This window comes from Pseudomicrostroma glucosiphilum, assembly GCF_003144135.1.
Source record: "Pseudomicrostroma glucosiphilum strain MCA 4718 unplaced genomic scaffold BCV69scaffold_1, whole genome shotgun sequence".
In the NCBI taxonomy this organism is placed as follows: Eukaryota; Fungi; Basidiomycota; class Exobasidiomycetes; order Microstromatales; family Microstromataceae; genus Microstroma; species Microstroma glucosiphilum.
Genome location: NW_020289913.1, coordinates 665007 through 684787, shown reverse-complemented (window position 1 = coordinate 684787; position 19781 = coordinate 665007). Strand labels below are relative to the sequence as shown.

Genomic DNA, 19781 nt, shown 5'->3' with positions numbered 1-19781 from the left:
ACTCTCCACTCGCCCTACCAGCGTAGAGTCTGGGAGCGGAGTTGCAATCCCACGGCGCGTCGCGCGGTCAACAACCACCTTTAAGCTCAACCCCGGACGTGTCGGCAAATGGGCGTGCCAACAGGCGAGAGTAGAATGGCACACAGATGGTAGATTAGAGGCACACAATGATTGCTCTTCATTATTTCCCAAGGGTGAGAAGGCAAGACACAACACGACAATTGGCAATCCGAAACCTCCCTTACGCCCACTTCAGAGTCCAACCCTTGTTCAGATCTCCTGACAGACCAGTCACGTTGAGCATCTGCTTACCCGCCTCGTACTTGTAATCTACCGTCTTACCAGAGAAGCTCACGTTCTGAGGCCTTGAGCCGACTCCTAGAATGATAGCCGTCGATAGCTTCTGCGTTATGTCATAGTCTCCAGAAGAGTCCCCTTTCAGCACACCTTTGCTGGCCTTGAAGCTCAGCTCTCGGCTAGGCGTTGGCGGCATGGAGATGCCGTCGTCAACATAAAAGTCCCCCTCTGCGTCGTCATTCTTGTTGAGATTGACGAGCAGACCATAGGGTCCGTCGGCAGACTCCTGCGTGGAGTACTTCGGCTCCGCATGGGTGAGCATAACCGATCCAGGCCTGATGTGGGCATTGATGGTCCCCAGTGGAGCAGAGATGCTGACGTTCGTGTTGGCAGGTACATCGAGAGCCTCGTAGCTGAAGACGCTACGCCATTTGCCACCAGCTTCGGGGAAGTATGCCTTGACAGAGCTCACGTTGGGCTCGAAGACGGGCGATACCAGCAGCGAAGGTCCGAAGAGAACCTGCGACTGCGCATCGGAGGTGTCTGCGTAGGTCTCGGGGAATTCGTACCACAAGGCCCTGACCGCCGGGGTGCCATCGAGGGAAGCTCGAGCCATGACAGAGTAGTAGTACGCCAAGAGCTCATTGCGCTTGTAATTGGCAATGCGAGTGGCATTAGTCGTCGAGCTCCATCGGAAAGGCTCCTGAGCGAGGGCCTTTATGGTATTGTGGTTCCGGTAGAAGGGTGCTAGCATCGCCGATGCCACCTGCCACCTCAGTGCCAGCTCTTCCCCTGCGTTTCTATTGAAGCCAACCGTATCTGGGCCGACCATAGGAATACCAAAGATCTGGAACTGTAGGATGCCCTGCATTGAGCGCCAGAAGTAGCTCCAGGTCGAGTAATTGTCTCCTAGCCAGTGGTGCGTGTACTTGCCTGCTCCAGGGTGTGTGGACCTGGCCACGAGGAAGGGCCTCTCTTTGGGCTTGAGTTCGCGGAAGGCGTTGAAGGTCGTCTTTGTCTCGAGCGTTCCAAAGAGGTTGTGCACGTCGTAGAATTTGTTCTTATTGTCCAGGCTGTCCATTGCTGCCGTCTTCTGGTCGAGGTTATCAACGAGGCTGAATGGAGTGGTATAGATTGCATTGTGTATTGCGTAGGGAGGGACGGCGAGGTACCTCTGTGATGCATTGGCGTAGCTCCAGTCAGGGACAGAGTAGAAGTGGTCGCTGGAATTGTGAGACTCTGCGGCGCGAGAGACAAGGGTTGTGCTGGGTGGCACTTCGACTTCCATCGACCTCTTGGCGACGGTCGTGTACCCCTGAGTGTAGGTCAGATGGCCATCTACGGTGATGTTGCCGCTGTCGCCGAAGGTTGCGTTGTCGTAGCCTTCAGGCCAGCCATACACTGTGGTAGGGACGCTGTAGTCGGCAATGATATTACCCTGACTGCCGCAGGAGCCGACGCAGAAGCTCGAAGGCTCGGACATATCAAGCCAGGCACCGGAGAGGTCTACCACTTGTGTAAAGTTGCGGAGAGACTCTGTCCACCAGTCTTGGGTGTTATCAGCAGTCCACGAAGGGAAGTAAGCGTTCCCTGGCCACACCTGGCCGATGTAGTCGGTCCCATTGGCATTCTTGAGGAACGTGTCCAGTTGCGCGCCGGTCTCAGCTGGATAGTAATGCGCGGTGTTGTTCGGTGGGTTGGCGCCAACAGCTGCATCTACGATTGGGATGTAGTGCTGATGGTGTTTGCTCAGATAGTCTGTCAGCAGCTTGTAATCGCTCGCAGAGAAGTTCTGGGGATCGGTTGTCCAGTCACGGAACTGGTGCATATAGTCGATGTCATTCCACTGCACCTCCAGGGGTATGTCGTGCTCCCTCATGGACTTGGCAATGCCCAGGGTCTCATTGGCGCTCGAATAGCCCCACCTGCAAAGGTGGAAGCCGAGTGACCACCTCGGAACCATGATCGGCGTGCCTATAAAGGAGACGTACTGCGAGATCGCCGTCATGGGGCTGTTTTTGCCAGTCTGGTTCTCAGCTCTCGTGCTCACGACAGTGTCCTCCGTCACGTCAGACTGGGATGACGAATCAGCGTCACCAGAGAAGAATCTAAAATCGAGGGTACCCCCGATCGCACGGGTTTGAATGACACCCTCTCTCAGCAAGACGTCCATACCAGCTGTGTTCTGGTAGTAGACGGCGTGCGTATTGATAGAGGAAGAGTTGTCCTCAGAGCGCACTTCGATCCAGCTGGGGTGATAGCCGTACATGTTAGAGTCGACGGGGTCTCCAGCGTCTAGGGTGAAGAAGGGCTGGAGTGTTGCCTTGTTGTCGCGTCTGAAACTGCCACTTATGTACTCGCCCAAGCCATAGATGTTGGCGTCTTTGGGGAGGGCGCTGGACAGCTGCAGGTACTGGTTCTCGAAGATCATGGGATGGGACGGCATCTTTGTGGAGTTGTGCTTGCCATCAGACAGTCCATCGAGGTCCATCGGAGTATCGAAGGTCGGAATATTCTCTGGTCTAGTATCGAAGATGATGTCACCGTTTGACTTGCGAGTGACCCAGAAAGCCCAAGGAGTCTTGCTGCCGGTGTGATGGAACTCGAGGTGACTCTCTTCTGCGGTGGAATTGCCGTCCGTGGCGGGATCATCGCCGGGCCGATCGAAGACGACGCCGCTTGGCAATTGGTACTGTTCGCGAGCAGAGTCGTACACATGGACGTGTAGCTGCTCGGGCTTCTCGAAGACGACGGCAAGCGTAAGGTTGTCGATGTCTACACCGTAGGCATTGCAGGCTTCGCCCGCGAGGCTGAGGGTAGCAGTGAAGCCGCCCTTCTCCTTTCGAGGTTCGCCGACAAGCTGATAGCCAGGACAAGCGGAAGTATTGAAGGAGGGCTTGATTCCATGGCTGGCACGCCTCTCCAGAAGTTGATCTGCGGGAGCAGGAGCAGCAAGGGCAAGCCCTGCTGCTAGTGCAAGTGCTTGTAATTGTCTGCTGAGCATCTTGCGTGGGGGAGGAGGAGGAGAAGGAAGCACTCAGGGCCCTCACATCGATCTCTCTATATGTATGACTCCATCGGAGAGATTCTGTTGAGGCATACACGGGTGTGGGTTCGTGTCAAGGCCAGGTATTCTTCTGCGACACCTGCCAGGAAATTTGGGGGAAAAAAGGGATGGAGCTGACGCATACATGGGGTCCTTCCTCACTCCTCGCAGCTTCCGCGGGTGAGGCAAGACGTGAGAAGTTTGATCGAAGAGCGAATGGGGGCACCAATGGGGGGCGAGACGTAAGCGAAGCATTGCAGTTGAGCAGAGGGAGGCAGTGTGGAGGCGCTGTGTGGGGGCCAATGCGGGGAAGAAGTCAAGCAGAGGAGGGGCTGCAGTTGCTGCAGCAAAGGAAGGAAAATCTCGCCGAGATGAGCCACAACCGGCGACTTGGCCCGCACCCAGCAAAAGTTCCGGGCGCAGCGCAGCGCAAGAATTCATCCGTCCTGCCTGCATGCGAGAGCCCCGTACAGCACGAGGAAGATCATGGAGAAGGAGAATTGCGAAGTGAGGAGACTTACCGCTGCCCGATCAAGGCCGAAAAGGCAACTGATCGTCTTGGGACCCCACCAGACGTCACCCTGGCCACAGAGACTAGAGAGGTATTGCTGACGTTGCGAGTTTTCTGGGACTGTTGTTACACGTTTCGACGACTAAAAGGTACATCATCATCATCGGCTGAATTGGAGGGCCAGACAGGCAGTCCTGCCCGCCCACTACATTATGCTCAACCACCGCACTATGCTCACCCATGTCTACGCACTGACCCACACTAGGTAGCCCTCGGGCACCAGCCCTTCCTTTCCGTCCCCTTCCCTGATGCCCACGGCCCAGCCGCCATCAACTGAAGCCACAACTCTCACACGATCGCCCGTACTGACCGAGAGCTCGTGCTCAGACTCGGCACCAAAGTCGTAGATGACTTCGTACAGCCCTGGCTGCGTACCTGGCTCACCCTCCTCGACCTCTGCATCGTACTGCTCTTGACCGCTGCCACCAGATCCTCTCCTCCCGTGGTCACCTTCGAACTCCTCCTCGTCCTCGTCGTAGCTGACGCCGGGTCCCCAGTCGTCGCCTGCACCGCCCCTCCACCGTCCTTGATTGCCCAAGCTCACTCCACTACTATCAGCGTCGCTCTCGTCCCAGTCTTCTTCTCTGGGCTTCCTGTGTATAAAGGGATGGCCCTTCGAGGTAGGAGCGCCCAAGCTCACATCCCTGGCGCCCACATGTCGAGGATCTGCCTCGGGGAAAGCAAAGTCCTTGACCTTGATCGGTACAAATGCCGCGCCTTCAAAGCTTGCCGGACGGACATCGCTGCTTGGTGCTAGAGTATGTTGTTCCTCTTCGAAAAGGTGAGACGAGGCAGAACCTTGCGACTCGTGCCCTCGATGTCTCGGAGAATGTGGTCTGCGAGAATTTGCCGAAGAAGCCTCTCCTGCAGATGAGCTTGATCGGCACATAGTATCCGTCGACCGCCCCTGCTCTGAGCGCTGGAGCAAGCTACCCGAGGCGACCGACTGCTGGCTCTGCTCGCCTGACGAGAGTGCAGTGGGCGGTTGAGTCGAGTCTGAGCTCGCTTCAGTTCCCGCGGGATCATCAGCCTTGAAGGTTCCCACAGCTGCACTCGTGGGGCCACCTGCCGCGTTCACGGTCTGTAAGAGGTGCAAATCCGGCGGAGCATCAGTATATGCTTCTCGCCGGGCCAAGAGCTCTGCTATCCTGCCCCTGTGATCGCAGACGGGCAACCGCGCCATCCGTCTCGCATCCTCGAGCGGTCCACACACTTCACTTTCGCTGGACGGTCCGACTCACCTTGGACCCTCCAGGATGTACAGGCGCCGAATGTGAGACTTCCTCGGCGTCTCTTGTAGCAGAACCTTCTCCCACTTCTATACTACCGCGTCTGACCTTGAGGGTAGAGCCAGATAGGGCAGCCAAGACAGATCTCTCCCCTTCCGGAGGCGGCAGTAGTGCGCCCGAGGGCGTAGGGTATTCCTCCATCTGTCCGGCAGTCTCTGGGGCCGGGAGCAAAGGACCGCCTTCACTGCTCCTTCTGCTCTGATTCTGATTCTTCTGTTCACTTGCCGTTGCACTGGACGCTTCTCCCGGAGCAGCTTCGATATGTGCATCGCTGAGCATGTTTGTTGCATCAGTCTGCTGTGACGCGGCCGAGCTCTCGTCTGAGCCGGTATGAGTCGATGACGATGCGTCGGAAGCAGAAGCAGTGCCCTCGGTAGGTGAGGTGTGTTGCTCAGATTTAGCCTCAGACAAGGGCGCGTGCTTGTCTTGTGAGATCGAAAGTCGCTCTGCCTTAGAAGCCAAAGAGGTTGGCGTACTGTGTGACGATGTGGATGGCACTGAGGCCATTGCGGTACTCAGGCCAACGGTATTAGATGAGGAATGGGGATGGGTATACGAGGTACGGAGAGACGATGACAGAAAGCGAAAGGGACGGGTGCGCGGTAAAGACAGAGACTACAGAGATGGTAGAGTAGAGTACGAGCATTGAGGAGCGTTGTCGCTCGGCAGACGACCATCGCCGTCGCGACTTGGCGGAGCGGAGCGCGGAGCGGAGCAACAACGGACTGTCGGAAAGAGAGTGGCGGCGCAGCAGGCACTCACTCGCTCGCCCGCTCCATCTATGGCTTAGTCTTAGTCTTACCACCCACCCACCTACCGCCTCCACTGCCATACTCGAGGCTCATTCTGCATCCGCTCGGCACGGATCATGGCCGCAAACATCGCTGCGGGAGAGACCCTCCATGCAGCCGTGTCATACCAGAAGCTTGCAGGCACATTAGCCTTGACCGATGCAGCACTCTCTTGGACCCCCTCTTCCTCTTCGTCGTCCTCCGCCAGCACTCTGTCCATCCCGCTGAGCACAATCTCAGGGCTGAGCGTGTCGAAGACGGGAGCGGCCAAGGTCTCACTTCAGATTGCACTGTATGAGGATGGCGCAGCAGCCGCTGGCATTGCCAAAGGCAAAGTTCTCTTTACCTTTACTGGAGGAATCAATAATGATCAAGCTCAGGCCGAGCAGGAGCGGGAGGAGTACAAGACAGCTCTGATCGAGGTCGTGGGCGAGAACCGTGCCAGGGTAGAGAAGAGCGGGGCTGGGAAGGAGAGTGACACTTCGCGGCTGCCCGCTGCTGGTACCGGCTCTACTGGTCCCTCGGCAGTCGCAGGTAGTAGTGCTGCTAGGCTTCAGGCCCGTACTGAATCGCCAGCGACTGCTCCTGCCACTCCGAGGGCCGCTGTCGACGATGAGGCTGCTGAGCTTCGGTTACGCTACTCCTTACTACGAGCAAATCCATCTCTGCAAGCCCTACACAAGCAAACGGTCATGACCGGCCTGATCCCAGATGCCGAATTTTGGGCACACCCTACCAGGCAGTCGCTGCTCCGAGCGGCTCGTCAAGCGGCCAGCCAACGCAAAGGTCGCAATGCTCGCATAGTCGACCCACGCTTTCAGTCGGACAACGATGGCAATCTCAGGCTGGAGATTACCGATGACGATCGCAGGGATCTCCTCGATCAGAATGAGATATTGAGGCTGGCTCACAAAGAGAACGTCCCGAGCAAGGTAAGCCTTTAGTGCTCGGCGACTACGAGGCTGGCGCGGACCCACAACTTGACTGACTCGCAAAACATTCTTACTCCTCCGCATCCTCCAGCTTGATGAGGCCTCTTTCTGGCAGCGATACTTTGCTTCGTCACTATACCACGAACTAAGGACATCCAGCAGGTCTGCCTCCTTGCTCAACAACTCTCGCGCTACTGGAGGAGGTCCAGTCTCGCGCTCTGCCATCGTCCAACCAGACGAAATCTTCGACAGCTACCTGCCTCTCGTGCAAGCAAAGTACGTCGATACGCTCGAACCCCCGGCTCGAGAGGGAGGCCAACAAGAAGCACAGAACCGTCTCATTGACCTTGGTGCCACGGAAGGCGATCACAACGAGCGAGGAAACGAAAAGGACTGGACAATGAGGGGCGGAGCAGAACGTGGTGCACTGCCGCTAGTGAGACGCTTCAACGAACACTCTGAGAGAGTGCTCAGCTCGTCCCTCGGCAAAGCTGACGCATCGACGAATCCATCTCTAAGTGGAGAGACCCTCGAGGCTGAACAGGTTGGCGGAGCTCGTCGCAGCAAGCGAGCCAGGACAGAGGGCGAGAGGGGAGTAGAGCTCGAGGATCAGATCCACTCTGCGCATGCACAGCGGTACGAAGAAGAGATTGTCATCGAAGATCTAGAAGAGAGGCGCGAGAGGATCGCTGTACCCTTGGAACTGACCATCGGTGAAGACGGTCAGGGCCGCAATCGGACACGCACAAAGAGGGGAGGGGAGAGCCGACAGCCTGAGCAAGAGAGGCCGCGGGCCAGCAAGAGCCAAGTACTGAAGGACGTGTCCATTTCCCTGGCCGAGATGCCCAGCAACGGCACCATCACCCTCTCCTTCTTAACGGTGCGACAGTCGAGCACACAAAAGGGCTTGTCTCTGCTGGTGGAAGACGAGTTACGAACGCTTCTCCTCGCACGTAAGGACAGGGGCTACTTCGACCTTCAGGATTTGCCCGATCATCTGAGAAAGAAGACGATGGACATCCATGGCACCACGACTGAAGTCTTGAGGCACTTTTGGAATGCGGTCAGTCCGCCAGACGAAGATGACAAGATGATGAAGCTGGAAGAAGGCGAAGGTGAGTCAGCGCGGCGAGATCGAGGTTGGGTGATCCAGGGCGTGATCCTGACTCTTCGATTGCTGCCACTTCTCTTGTCTGCTCAGCTCCTCCCGTACCTCCCACCCCTGCAGAGAGGGAAGAAAAGGCGAAGCGTATGATTGCCATCTTGACCAAAGTGCCCGGTCAGATCGATGAGCTCTTGCATCAGTCTGGCGGTGGACCCGACGAGGACAAGATTGCTTCGGTGAGTAATGCAACTTGCCTCTGATGGCGGGTCTGTTCGTCGGGTGAATCGCTTCGATCGCTGAACCCTCCGCCTTCTTTGTACAGGCACTGGCTATTACATTGGACGCTTCGAAGAGGGCCGTCCTTGTAGGGCAGCAGCTGTATAGCGATTGATGCGTAGACTGGAGATTGTGGGTCTATGTACTGGTAGTCTGCACTTGTCGTCTCATGCGCGACGGTCAAGCATAACCCTCACGCTATTCTGCTATCTCGTCTGACCATGTGTGACGTGCCATCGTCGGTCACCCTGCCTTGCCTCACAACCGACCCTGCCCTCTCCCAATTGGATGTGTCCAATCTTGCGCTCCCACTAGTCAATCTCGGCTGCGTGACGTCTGCCCGCCATGGACTCGTCTATCTGCTTGTCCCCGCACGCACGGTCCTACTGGTAGCCCAAGCTCGGCAATAGGATAGACCGGAGTCCGATGATCTGGTCTAGCCCAATGGTGGTTCCCAGTCCCAGTCCCAGTCGCATTCGCACTCGCACACGCGCTCACACACACGCCCTCCTTCGGCTTGGAAAGAGCGACGGAGGGTTGCGAGGATCGGGTGCGAGACGTGGGGATCAAGCAGGGCCATGGAAGCCAGAGGGAGGGAGAGAGAGGCGTGTGTGAACCTCGCTTTCAGCAGCTACTGAGCTGGAGCGGGGCGGGGGGCAGGCGGCGAGCGGAGCTGAAAGCAAATGGAGGGCGGCGGTGCCACTTGTCGAGTGCGGGGTAGGGAAGCGAGGCTGCGTCATCGGTGAGGTGGACAAGAAGAGACAGACAGCTTCTTCTGCTTCACTCACGCCCAGCAGACAGACAGGCAGACAGGCAAGGAAGGTGGTAATGCACCATGGCAAGGGCAGCGTCGAAGCAGAGGCAGAGACGCGGGCGTGGCATGGCAGCAGCGATTAGACTTGATTCCCTCCCATGGCTGCAGCACCCGAGACAGTGGAGGCAGCACTCAACTCGACTCGGCTTTGGTCCGGCAAAGGTGCCTGGCTGCTCCCCATTCTCACGTCACTCCTCCCTCCTTCCCCCTCTTCTTCCACCTCGAGCTATCCGTTTACATTGATTGTTCGCTACCAGTTCACACTTTCTTCAAAACATACCCAAGAGGTGACAGAGTAGTCTGACCCTCCTATCGCAACCACACCCCTCGCCCAATACTTCTCGCCGCACCCTTCCATCTCGCGCGCACGCTCACCTCTAGTCACGATCTGCAATCATGTCGGCCGTTGGTGGAACAGGCTTCTTGGAGAAGTTGAGCAGAGTCGCCGGTGTCAATCAGCCTACCCACTCTCGCTTCGGTTTCAAGGTGAGCTAGACCAGCTCGCAGTAGCATGATGGGAGGAGATTCGTTGGGAGAGGATTAGCATCGCTCACTCCATTGTCCCACCGGGCCTCTTCTCCCCTCTCACAGCTCCCTGAAGACCCCATTATCGCAACGTTCAAGTCTCTGGGTTTCCGAGTCGCCGAATATGATCTTCCTCCCTACCCCCTCCAGGCTGCCGGGATCATCGGCCTGCGCATGATGGCCTTCATGCTCAGCAGTACCGTCCTAGCCTACTTCCTCTACCACTACGTCGCCAAGCGCTCCTATGTCCTCAACTACGGCTGCATCGGCGCCATGGCCGGTATCCTCCTTCTATGGCCTGAAGTCGTAGGCCGATCAGGCGTCATGCTTCTGGACTTCTGGAGGCCAGCACTGGGTTTCCGATCTGCTCTCCTCGTGTGGGACATCTTCCACATCCGTACCCGCGAAGAGGTCAACAGCTGGAATCCCGCCAGGTTCTTCTGCCATCTCTGGGCCTTCCCCAAGGAGGAGCAGGAGATCGTCGAGAGGGCCGAGAAGGAAGGTTTCACCCGAAATGCGCGTATTGAGAACCTAAAGGGAATGCCAAAGGTGCTCGTCGAGGGTGGTCTGCTGCTCATGACCCTCTATTTCATCCCCCCTGTGGAGCTGACCGTCGGCATGAGCCGCATCGCCTACCACGCCTACTGTGACACTCTTGGTCTTTCCATCCTCATGGCCTTGGCTCTCTTCGGAGATGGTCTGCTCAAGTCCATGGGTGTCATCACCAACGTTGAAATGGCCGACATGTTTGAGAACCCCCTCGGGACAACCAACATTCGTCTCTTCTGGTCCCACTGGAATCGTGCTATCGCCTCTGTCCTACACCGCGTCGTCTTTGGAGGCGGCAAGAGGGCTCAGTCGACTAGGAAGACCAGCAAGAATCTCCGTGTACAGGAGCTACAGGCAGCACGAAAGCACTATGACAACCTTTCCGAGACTGAAGTGGAGACTAGCAAGACGGACGATGAGGATGAGGGCAAGAACGGTACGAAGCGTGCTCGAGCTAATGGACTCAAGCCTATGACTCCCACCAAGGCAGACGGCAAGGGCGCTACTCCCAACGGTGGTCAGCAGCAGCAGCCACCACGCAAGAAGGGTCCCTTCTATCCCAAGGCCATTGCAGCCATTGCCACGTTTGCCATGTCCGGCATCTTCCACGAGCACATCACCCGCAACACCCTCGGTTTCGCCAATGGTGAAAACTTCGTCTTCTTTGTCCTGAATGGAGTCGCGACCGTCGTCTCAACTTGGTTCCGAAGAACCTACCCGGAAGCCAATGCCAAGATTCCAACATTCGTATCGGTAATCATGCTCCATACCTTCTTCTTTGCCATTGTACCCCTGTTCTGCTCCCCCTTTATCCGTTCGGGATTCTTTACACAGATGGACTCGCTCAAGTATGAACTACTGCCATTTGCACCTAGGCCAAGGGGGTCGTTCATCTACCTCTTTGGAAGCTAGGCAACCACACTCGGAGCAAAGGGAAAGAGAGAGAGGGAGAGGGAGGGAGGGAGAGACGCGGGCAGGTATGCGAGGGTCAACCGCTCCTTGTTGGGACCCTCCTTCACAGTCAATTCAGCTCATCCCTGTAAGACTACTTCTTTCCCCTTTCCTGTTTCCTCCCTCTCTCTCTCTCCCCCTCACATTCCCGTTCACCTTTTCTCATGTCCAGAAAAAGAACCCCCCCTCGTCGTACCCTTTTAATTCTACCCAAATTTCGAACCGTCCTGTCCTGTCCTGGTCTTTCTCAACCCCACCTACTCGAGTGCAAGTGCAAGTACGAGTGCGAGTGCGAGTGCGAGTGCGCATACTTGTTCCTTCTACTCGTACTCTAGCGCACACTTCTACGTATTGCAAAAATCCCAAACGTGATTTTCTACTGGCTGGGTGACGATGCTTGCTGACTACAGTAGCAGTCGTGAGAATGGGGGGGGAGGGATTCAATTGGTGTGGTATCGACGAATTACAGGGCACTCATGATTATACATCTACGATTACGCTTCAATCGAGTCTCGTTCCCTTCTACCTGCCGCGAGCCGCGAGCCTGATCGTCATCCCATTGCTTGCGCGGATGGTACGTCCTGCATACAGTCTGATCTCCTAGATTCGCTTACATGCTCGATCGCTCGCTCCACCGCTCATGGTGCGGAGAGGGCCAGGACCATAAAGTCCTCGTAGCTCAATTGTGCCCATCCATTGCGATTCTGCCCAACCCCATTGCAAATTTGGAAGGTAGATCAAGTCAGCAGGTAGGTTCACTCCAAGACTCCTCGGCTCGGTGCCGCTACCTCGTTCGATTCACTCACCGGGTCATGCTTCTGGAATCCCTCTGTGAGCGCCTTGACCACGCAACAGCACCGTACAAAGCGGTCAAAGGTCACGCCGCTTCCTACTCTAGCTCCACCTGGGGGTTGACGAGAAGAAGAGGGAGGAGTGACTTGGAGAGTTAAGTCACCGGATCAAATCAAGGAGGATCCGGAGGGAGTAGAAGTGGGAAGTGGGAATGCGGAGGGGAAGGGTTTGTCCATAAGCACGCTCCGTCAGCCGATCCGATCTGCTCCACTTCGGCCTCGGCATCGGGAGGTGGATGGGAGGCCCGCCCCGTACAAGATACTCACTGTACTTTTGGGTGACAATTGTCAGCAGACGCGGGCTGAGGCCGAAGCCAAAGGACTGGAGTGCATTGCCGAGCTCGTTTTGGTCGATGGAGCCTGCGGACGCGGGGGACAGAGATCAGATCAAGTCAGCTCAGTACTCGGGCCATGGAGTACAGCCTCGTCATTGCACACGTACCACTGCGATCCGAGTCGAACTTCTGGAAGATGCCACGCCATGTTTGCACGTACTCGAAGAGACCTGTGGGGGGATGCGAAAGGCCGCTCACTCAGAGCAATTCCAGCTGACAGCCCGATTCGTCGAAGAAGACTCACCGACGAATTCGTTGAATGTGACCTCTCCCGAGCGATCCGTATCGAAGATAGCTGGAGGATTGGAAGAGAGATGATCAGCCTGATAGCCTCAGAGGTCATAAAGAGCAACTCAACTCACTCATGAGCATCTTGACCGTGTCCTAAGAGGGTGGGCGAGTACCATCAAGGAATTTGTCAGTTGCCTACGAGGCGCTTGCAATGCGACTTTCTTGACGCTACCATCACTTACCAGATCAAATGTGGTATTGTCGGCATTCACCAATGCAGACTGCAGCTCTACAGGGCTGATGCGACCGGATCGGTCGCCATCTACGGCGATGAACCACCTAGCGCCGGGATCAAGTGGCCAGATAGGTGAGCCTGGACCTTACTTCGACGAGACATCTCATCACAGATACTCACTGCCACAATTGGAGATCAGCTCCAGGAGGAGGCCCTGTAGCGTCATTGAAAGCCTGGGGTCTCTGTGGCTGGCCATAACCCCCACCAGGTGGACCCCCAGGTCCGCCACCACCGCCTCCGTATCCACCAGCTCCATATCCACCAGCTCCATACCCGCCTCCTTGCTGCTGCTGAGGGGGAGGAGGGGGACGAGCTCCGTATCCTCCCTGACCTTGTGAAGCTCCATACCCTCCGGCTCCGTACCCGCCCTGCTGATAGGGGTGCTGAGGAGGCGGCGGAGGTCCTCCGGCAGGAGGACCACCGTAACCCCCACTGCCGTACCCTCCGCTTCCGTACCCTCCTCCTCCACCACCACCGCCGCCGCCGCCAGTGGAGCCATACCCGCCACTACCTGGACCGTAGGAATACTGCTGCGACATGCTTGCTTGTGTGCTTGGTTGCGTGTGCGAACGATTAAATGTGCAAATTGGATTATTGAGACTGGAAGGAGAGGGAGCAGGAGTTGTGTGGTACTCTACCCTGGCTTTCAGCTCTGGGCTGCACTGCACGCACGACGAGACGGAAACGCAGGTGGAGACGATCGCATCAGGCTGTGCGCACCTGATATTACGTAAGCGACGAGATTGCCGGAAGTGACGGACAGGGGACGCACACGGCATCCTGGATCGTTCGCTCGAACAGCACGCGGAATCTGGCAGTCATCATTGCATTGGGCACGACAATGACACTCAGATGAGGAAAAGGCAGGCTACAAAAGACGTCTAACGACTCGTACACTTAGTCCTTGTTGAACTGGACCTTGTCGTTGTTCTCGGGGTGCTTCTCCTCGTAGATGTCGTACTTGAAGTCATCACTCTGGTCGCAGACACGCTTGTGGGGCTGTTGCAGGGCAGCCTTCTCCAGCGAGTCGACCTCCTCCTTGGTCAGTTGGACCAGCTTGGAGTTGTTGGCAATGCGGGAAGGAGTAACACTCTTGGGCAGAGGGTTGCAGCCTCGGGCCACCTGCCACGAGATCAGGATGTTGGCACCCTCAACGTTGTGCTTCTTTGCCAGCTCGTCAATCTCCTTGAGCGAGGCGTGCGAGGCTCCAGTCGATCCCAGGGGCGAGTAAGCCTGGGGCAGGATGTCGTTCTTGTGCAGCCAAGCAACGAGCTCGGGCTGGGGGCAGGTGAAGGAAAGCTCGACCTGGTCGGCAACGGGCTTGATCCTGGCATCCTTGAGGAGGAGCCTGGTGCGGCGGATGTTGAAGTTGGAGATACCGATGCTCCTGACAAGTCCGTCATCTACGGCCTTCTCAAGCTCCCTCCAGGTGGGCACAACATTGTCAGAGAGGTCCTTGTCCACGACCTTCTTTCCGTCAGAGTCGTACTTGTAGTCCTGAGGGATCTGGCCCTCAGGGACGGGGTCAGTGGCAGCAGCCAGAGGCCAGTGCATCAGGTACAGGTCAAGGTACTCGATGCCGAGGTTCTTCAGGGTGTCCTTGAGAGCCAAGCGGACGTGCTCGGGCTTGTGGTGGAACTATGAGGTGGGGAGGAGAGAGAGCAGAGAGGGTATATTTGTCAGGCGACCCCTCTTTGCGAATATCGAAGCTGCAAATATAGCGCAGACTGCTACTCACCTCAAAGAGCTTAGAGGTGATGAAGAGCTCCTCTCGGGGCACACCACCGAGCTTGATACCCTCTCCGACCTCGTGCTCATTGCCTATGATGGGGAAGCAGTCAGGAAGAATACTGATCAGCCATCTGAACGAGCGCTTTTGAGTACTGCTGTCTTCCCCTTTCCCGTATACTCACGGTAAGCCCATGCACAGTCGATGTGCCTGTAGCCAGACTTGATTGCGGAGGCGACAGCATCACGGACCTGTCCGGGGCTGTAGAGAAGACGGCAAAGGTAGGAAGGTAGAGGCTTTCGGGTCAGCGGGAGCTCCGGTGGCGCTTGCTAGGCTGCAGTCTGGAGACCTCAGGCAGGGTGCGCTACTCACGGAGATTGCCAGGTACCCTACAAGCAGAGACACAGACGAGAAGGAGGAGCACAAAGAAAAGGCACAGATCAGCACGAGCGCCTAACAGGGCGGTGTACACAGCACACACATGGCTCGCAAGCGATACTCACGAGACCAACGGAAGGGATCTTCTTGCCGTTGTTGAAGGTAAAGTGGGTAGGGAGCGACATTGTGTGAAGGTATTTGTGTGTGGTTAGAGACAAATGTGAGGAAACGATGTATGTGGAAGGAAGGAGACCGGCAAAGTCAATTTCGTCTTTGAAGAGGGTGACTAAATACCGGGAAAGTCGAACTTGTGTGCTTTGCTCGGACCCTTCTTCTTCTTCACCCTTCGCTGGCCCTGGCCTGGGTGAGTGTGCGTTGTGGGCGTGTGTCTATGGCTACGTGTGGCTGCAGCGTGTGTGCCGATGCGCTCTTCTTCCCAAGTCTGCCTCGGCCATCTTGCCTGTCGTCATCGCCCCGCCTCTGCTCTCAGGCCAAGGCCATCCCCACAGCCTGGCCCCCCGCTCCACTCCCGCACGGCCATCTAAGTCCGACGGCTCCACGCAGGCCTTCTCTGGCTCGGCAATCTAGTTTCCCGAAGAGCAGGCTCCGGGATAGCCACTCCCCCCAAGTCGAGAATAGCGAGAGGGGTCAGCAGTCAGCAGGAGACCGCCGGTGGCCGGCGTCGGCGCAAGCGCCAAGCGCCGTACAGCACTTGCGAGATCTCAAGCCATGGCCCGTAGCTTTGTTGCTCCGCAGAGTTCCAATCACGATGGTGGTGGGGGGAAAGTCGAAGGAGCAATCATGCGGATATATATATATGTACATTCTGGGGATTACTGATAGCACACGGGAAAATGCCCTGAGATCTAATGCGCCTTGCCAGGCACTCCCGTTCCCACGCCCTCATAGTTTGTTGGCAAAGGAATTATCCACCTTGGTATGTGTGCCCACTGCCGTCTTTTTCACTCTGCCTCCCTCTGGTCCCTCGAGCAACCAAAAGTCGGCAGTGATTACGGCAATTCTGCTGCCGATGGAAAGGACGCTGCACTCGACTTCGAACCAGGAATCGAGGGGTACGGCGGCTAGATAGACTACCGAGAGGGATGATGTGACGCCCAGAAAGGCCCAGGGCGTCGTCGGCTCCGTGTCTGCTATATGTAGGTAGATCTGGATGTCCACGTGTGAAATGAGCAGCGAGAGAGAGAGAGAGAGAACGAACGGTTGAGGAAGAGTGCAAGCGAGGCATAGGATGAATGCAGTCAGTTCAGCCTCGTCTTTCCGATTTCAGCCACACTCTGGGCCCCCGCTTGAGTGGCACCCCCACTTACGGCTACGCTAGTGAGATTGTCCACCAGAGTGGCTACGCAGCCGCCGTGCATACTGCCAATCTCATTCATCATGTACTGCTCTGCCTTCATGCGAAACACCATCCTGCCATGGAACTTGCTCTTCTGAACATCCTCTGGTGATGCCTCTTTGCCATTCTTGTCTAGCCGCTCTGCCGAGATAAGCTTGACGGTGGGGGATGTAGCATGACGTGAGAAGCCCGGGTAGGATGCAGAGGGGAGGGTGGAGAGGAGGTCGTTGGCGAGGACTTTCGCGTCTTCTAGCGGCAAGGGAGGTTTTGGGGCTGGCATTGCGGCGAGTGTCGAGGTGGATCGTGAAGAACGTATGTGGTGTACGGATGTTCCTGAGGCTGGCTGGCTGGCTGGCTGTACTCCCAGCCTGGGTGGTAGGCCGTGGAATCAAAGTAGCGACCTAACCCCGGTCTGCCGCCCTTTCCGTCGGGCCGGTGCCATCGGGGCCGGAGCGCGAGGCAGGAACGGAGGCGGGGCGTGGAGGAGGCGATGTGCTTCTTTCACGCTTCCAGGGTGGCCTGCAGCTGCAGCAATCGGAACCCACGATGGTCCTCGGCTGCCCCTCGCCGCGTACCCAGTCTGCACCCTGACCATCCTCCGCCTTGCAGCCGAAGGGCAGACAGACAGACAGACAGACAGACAGAGAGGAGCCCCGCCAGGAGGAGCCACTCCACCAATCGCTCCCGAAGCTCCTACCCCGCACTCCCCCTCGGCCTCAGCTCCCCTGCCCTGTTGCCCATCGTGGAGGGCCATCACAGGGCGAGCGGTATATCTCTTCTGATTCCTCCTCCTCCTCCTCCTCCTCAATCTCCTCCATCTGCTCTGTCCTCCCCGCCTCCTGTCCACCCTACCCGTGCACGACGCTTCCACTTCTTTGCCGGACAGGGCCCTCATCAATCCTCGTCACGAAAGCACAGTCACCAAGACAAGATGCCACAGAGGAGCTACAGCCAACACGAGGGGATGAAGATCGAAGAGGATGACATTGTTCATGCCGGATATGTGCTCAAGAAGAAGAGGAAGAAGATGCAAGGTAGGTGGAGATGAGGAGTGGACATAGCAGCGTGTGTCAGACGCAGCGCAGCAGTTGCTCATAATCTATGACTTGGCTCCTCGCTGCTGCTCCCAGGCTATGCCAAGCGCTTCCTCATCCTCACCAAACAGGGCAACCTCACCTACGCCGTGAGCAGGGACAAGCCCATTCGAGATTCCATCAATGTCCCCAATGCCAGCGTCACCAGCAGCAAGAGGAATGGTACTCTACACGTAGACAGCGGCCAGGCCGTCTTTCGTGAGTGTGGCCGTAGAGCCCAGGCGCCAGCCAATCGAGCCCACTCCTGACGCAGAGGCCTCCCCTTCTAATTCCCTGCACAGATCTCAAGATGCTGAGCGCTGCAGACTTTGACCTCTGGCACAGTCACTTGCGCTCCTTCATTCCAGAGCAGTCTTTCGGTTCTGACCAAAAGATCTACGTCTCATCAAACGGCGGCTCAGACGTCTCTCCAGTCGACCTCTCTCCCGTCTTTAATTCCTGCATCACCGTCGGGAAGCTCGTACAAGAGGTGCAGGCTCAAGTAGGCAATTTCAAAAAGGCCAGTCAGAGCAGCGGCGGTATCGTCGAGAGCATGACCAACCTGGGTCGACCGAGCAAGAGCGACGAGGCCCTCGAAGCCCTCTCCAATGTTGCCGAGCAGCTGGCAGCGGAGCACGCCAACCTGACCTTTGCGCTGCAGAGCCGTATCCCAAAGACGAAGGCGCAGCGATCGATGAAGGGCATGCATTCCGACTTGTCCGCTTCGAGCCTCAGCATCAACTCGTTCCAGTCCAACGGCACTGGTGAAGGCATCTTCTTCGATGCCGATGCTGCTGATGGGTCCATGAACGAAGATGAAGCACAGGATGAATCCCAAACTGGTTCATCTGATGGAGTCGACGAAGACGACTCGGAGGAGTCCGACCGTGAGGACGACGGAAAGCCAGTGCAGGGCGAAGGCAAGACGAAGCCTTCTTCTGATCAGGTTCAGTACCGCAAGCAGCTGCCAAGCAAGGTCTCGGGTGAAGAGACTTCTCTCTTCTCCATGCTCAAGAAGAATGCTGGCAAAGACCTCTCCACCATCTCTTTCCCCGTATCCTTCAACTGCCCCCTCTCCCTCCTCCAGGCTGCCTGCGAAGAGATGGAGTATGCTCCTGATCTTCTCGAGCGAGCCAGCGAGACAAAGGATTGGGTGGAGCGCATCTGTCTCGTTACCGCATTTGCAGTGAGCAGCTACTCCTCGACGAAGCTGCGAGCCAGTCGCAAGCCTTTCAATCCCCTACTGGGTGAAACGTTCGAGTGCGTAAGAGAAGACAAGCACCTTCGCTTCATTGCCGAAAAGGTGGTGCACCAGCCACCCATCGTCGCCTCGTACGCCGAGGGCAACGGCTGGCACCTGAGTGCTTGGAGCGCAGTGAAGAACAAGTTCTGGGGTAAATCCATGGAATTGATCCCCGAGGGTCAATCTCGACTGGAATTCGATGACGGCGATGCCTTTACCTTCAACAAGCCCAGCTCCTTTATGCGAAACCTCCTGGCGGGCAACAAGTACCTCGAGCACGTTGGAGAGTTGACCGTGACCAATGCCAACACGGGTCAAAAGGCCGTCGTGGAGTTCAAGGAGGGCAACATGTGGGGCTCTACTGGCTCTCGCAACGCAGTGCAAGGAGACGTATACGACGAGAATGGCAAGAAGGTCACTGGACTCAAGGGCAAATGGTCGGACAATTTCGCCCGTCAAAAGGACAAGGAAAACTATCAGGTGCTTTGGGAAGCGGCAGAAATGCCTCCTTCGGCAGAAGACTACTATGGTTTCACCTACTTTGCCATGAGCCTCAATGAACTCACCGATGACGCTAAGCCTTTCCTTCCCCCAACCGATACGCGTCTACGACCTGACCAACGAGCCTTTGAAGAAGGTGATGTAGACAAGGCAGAACAGACGAAGCAATCCCTCGAAGGTTCTCAACGGGAGAGGAGGAAAAAGATGGAAAGTAAGAAACAAAAGCATGAACCTAGATGGTTCCATGAGGCTAAAGGAGAAGAACCAGAGTGGAAGTATGGAGGGAAAATGGGAGAGTACTTTGCAAAGAGGAAGGAAATTGAAGAGGGCGCAGAGGGGAAAAAGGCTTGGAAGGGGGTGCCAGACCTTTTCAATGAGTAAGAGTAAGAGTGAGAATGAGGAGGAGGAGGAGGAAGAGGGAACGTGTAAGAGGGCTGAAGAGTCCAAGGAAAGGTGGGTGAGGCCTATTTGCCTGTATCCATGTCCATGTCCGCGTCCGTGTCTATGTGCTTTCGTCTTCTTGTGCGAATCTAAACAATCTTGTCCTACCCTTATTCAATCTGCCACCGCCTAGACTAGCTCCCTTGAGACTGACAGTGCTGCATCTTGGCCACAATCGGACCTAGGTACACAACAGGGAAC

The 19781-nt window shown here is 56.6% G+C and overlaps 8 protein-coding genes across 8 annotated transcripts; 3 read left to right on the top strand and 5 right to left on the bottom strand.

The window, feature by feature from the left end:
* Positions 1-240: 240 nt before the first annotated feature.
* BCV69DRAFT_279658 (putative alpha-glucosidase precursor) lies at positions 241-3634 on the bottom strand (the record flags this gene model as incomplete). The annotated part of the gene is made up of 1 exon (XM_025491333.1): positions 241-3634. Exon 1 carries the CDS (start codon positions 3299-3301, stop codon positions 242-244), a length of 3060 nt encoding a protein of 1019 aa, XP_025350892.1. The 5' UTR covers positions 3302-3634.
* Positions 3635-4091: 457 nt separating this feature from the next.
* BCV69DRAFT_279657 (hypothetical protein) lies at positions 4092-5847 on the bottom strand. The gene is made up of 2 exons (XM_025491332.1): positions 5156-5847; positions 4092-4995 (listed from the first exon to the last, which is right to left on the bottom strand). The coding sequence occupies exons 1-2, from the start codon at positions 5708-5710 to the stop codon at positions 4099-4101; spliced, it is 1452 nt and encodes a 483-aa protein (XP_025350891.1). The 5' UTR covers positions 5711-5847; the 3' UTR covers positions 4092-4098.
* Positions 5848-6011: 164 nt separating this feature from the next.
* BCV69DRAFT_279655 (hypothetical protein) lies at positions 6012-8623 on the top strand. Its single transcript, XM_025491331.1, has 4 exons — positions 6012-6926; positions 7018-8041; positions 8128-8267; positions 8354-8623. The coding sequence occupies exons 1-4, from the start codon at positions 6072-6074 to the stop codon at positions 8420-8422; spliced, it is 2088 nt and encodes a 695-aa protein (XP_025350890.1). The 5' UTR covers positions 6012-6071; the 3' UTR covers positions 8423-8623.
* Positions 8624-9100: 477 nt separating this feature from the next.
* On the top strand, positions 9101-11398 carry BCV69DRAFT_309603 (hypothetical protein). Its single transcript, XM_025494728.1, has 2 exons — positions 9101-9607; positions 9713-11398. Exons 1-2 carry the CDS (start codon positions 9518-9520, stop codon positions 11105-11107), a joined length of 1485 nt encoding a protein of 494 aa, XP_025350889.1. The 5' UTR covers positions 9101-9517; the 3' UTR covers positions 11108-11398.
* Positions 11399-11527: 129 nt separating this feature from the next.
* Positions 11528-13469, bottom strand: BCV69DRAFT_279653 (EF-hand). Its single transcript, XM_025491330.1, has 7 exons — positions 12979-13469; positions 12806-12902; positions 12695-12716; positions 12577-12627; positions 12440-12502; positions 12265-12357; positions 11528-12083 (listed from the first exon to the last, which is right to left on the bottom strand). Exons 1-7 carry the CDS (start codon positions 13395-13397, stop codon positions 11902-11904), a joined length of 927 nt encoding a protein of 308 aa, XP_025350888.1. The 5' UTR covers positions 13398-13469; the 3' UTR covers positions 11528-11901.
* Positions 13470-13755: 286 nt separating this feature from the next.
* Positions 13756-15206, bottom strand: BCV69DRAFT_302239 (putative GCY1-galactose-induced protein of aldo/keto reductase family; the record flags this gene model as incomplete). Its single annotated transcript, XM_025494636.1, has 5 exons — positions 15091-15206; positions 14960-14976; positions 14772-14848; positions 14597-14679; positions 13756-14496 (listed from the first exon to the last, which is right to left on the bottom strand). Exons 1-5 carry the CDS (start codon positions 15148-15150, stop codon positions 13756-13758), a joined length of 978 nt encoding a protein of 325 aa, XP_025350887.1. The 5' UTR covers positions 15151-15206.
* A 562-nt stretch (positions 15207-15768) lies between these two features.
* BCV69DRAFT_279650 (hypothetical protein) lies at positions 15769-16699 on the bottom strand. The gene is made up of 2 exons (XM_025491329.1): positions 16294-16699; positions 15769-16132 (listed from the first exon to the last, which is right to left on the bottom strand). The coding sequence occupies exons 1-2, from the start codon at positions 16600-16602 to the stop codon at positions 15869-15871; spliced, it is 573 nt and encodes a 190-aa protein (XP_025350886.1). The 5' UTR covers positions 16603-16699; the 3' UTR covers positions 15769-15868.
* A 186-nt stretch (positions 16700-16885) lies between these two features.
* BCV69DRAFT_264967 (hypothetical protein) lies at positions 16886-19646 on the top strand. Its single transcript, XM_025490767.1, has 3 exons — positions 16886-17356; positions 17453-17614; positions 17698-19646. Exons 1-3 carry the CDS (start codon positions 17254-17256, stop codon positions 19518-19520), a joined length of 2088 nt encoding a protein of 695 aa, XP_025350885.1. The 5' UTR covers positions 16886-17253; the 3' UTR covers positions 19521-19646.
* The last annotated feature ends 135 nt before the right edge of the window (positions 19647-19781 follow it).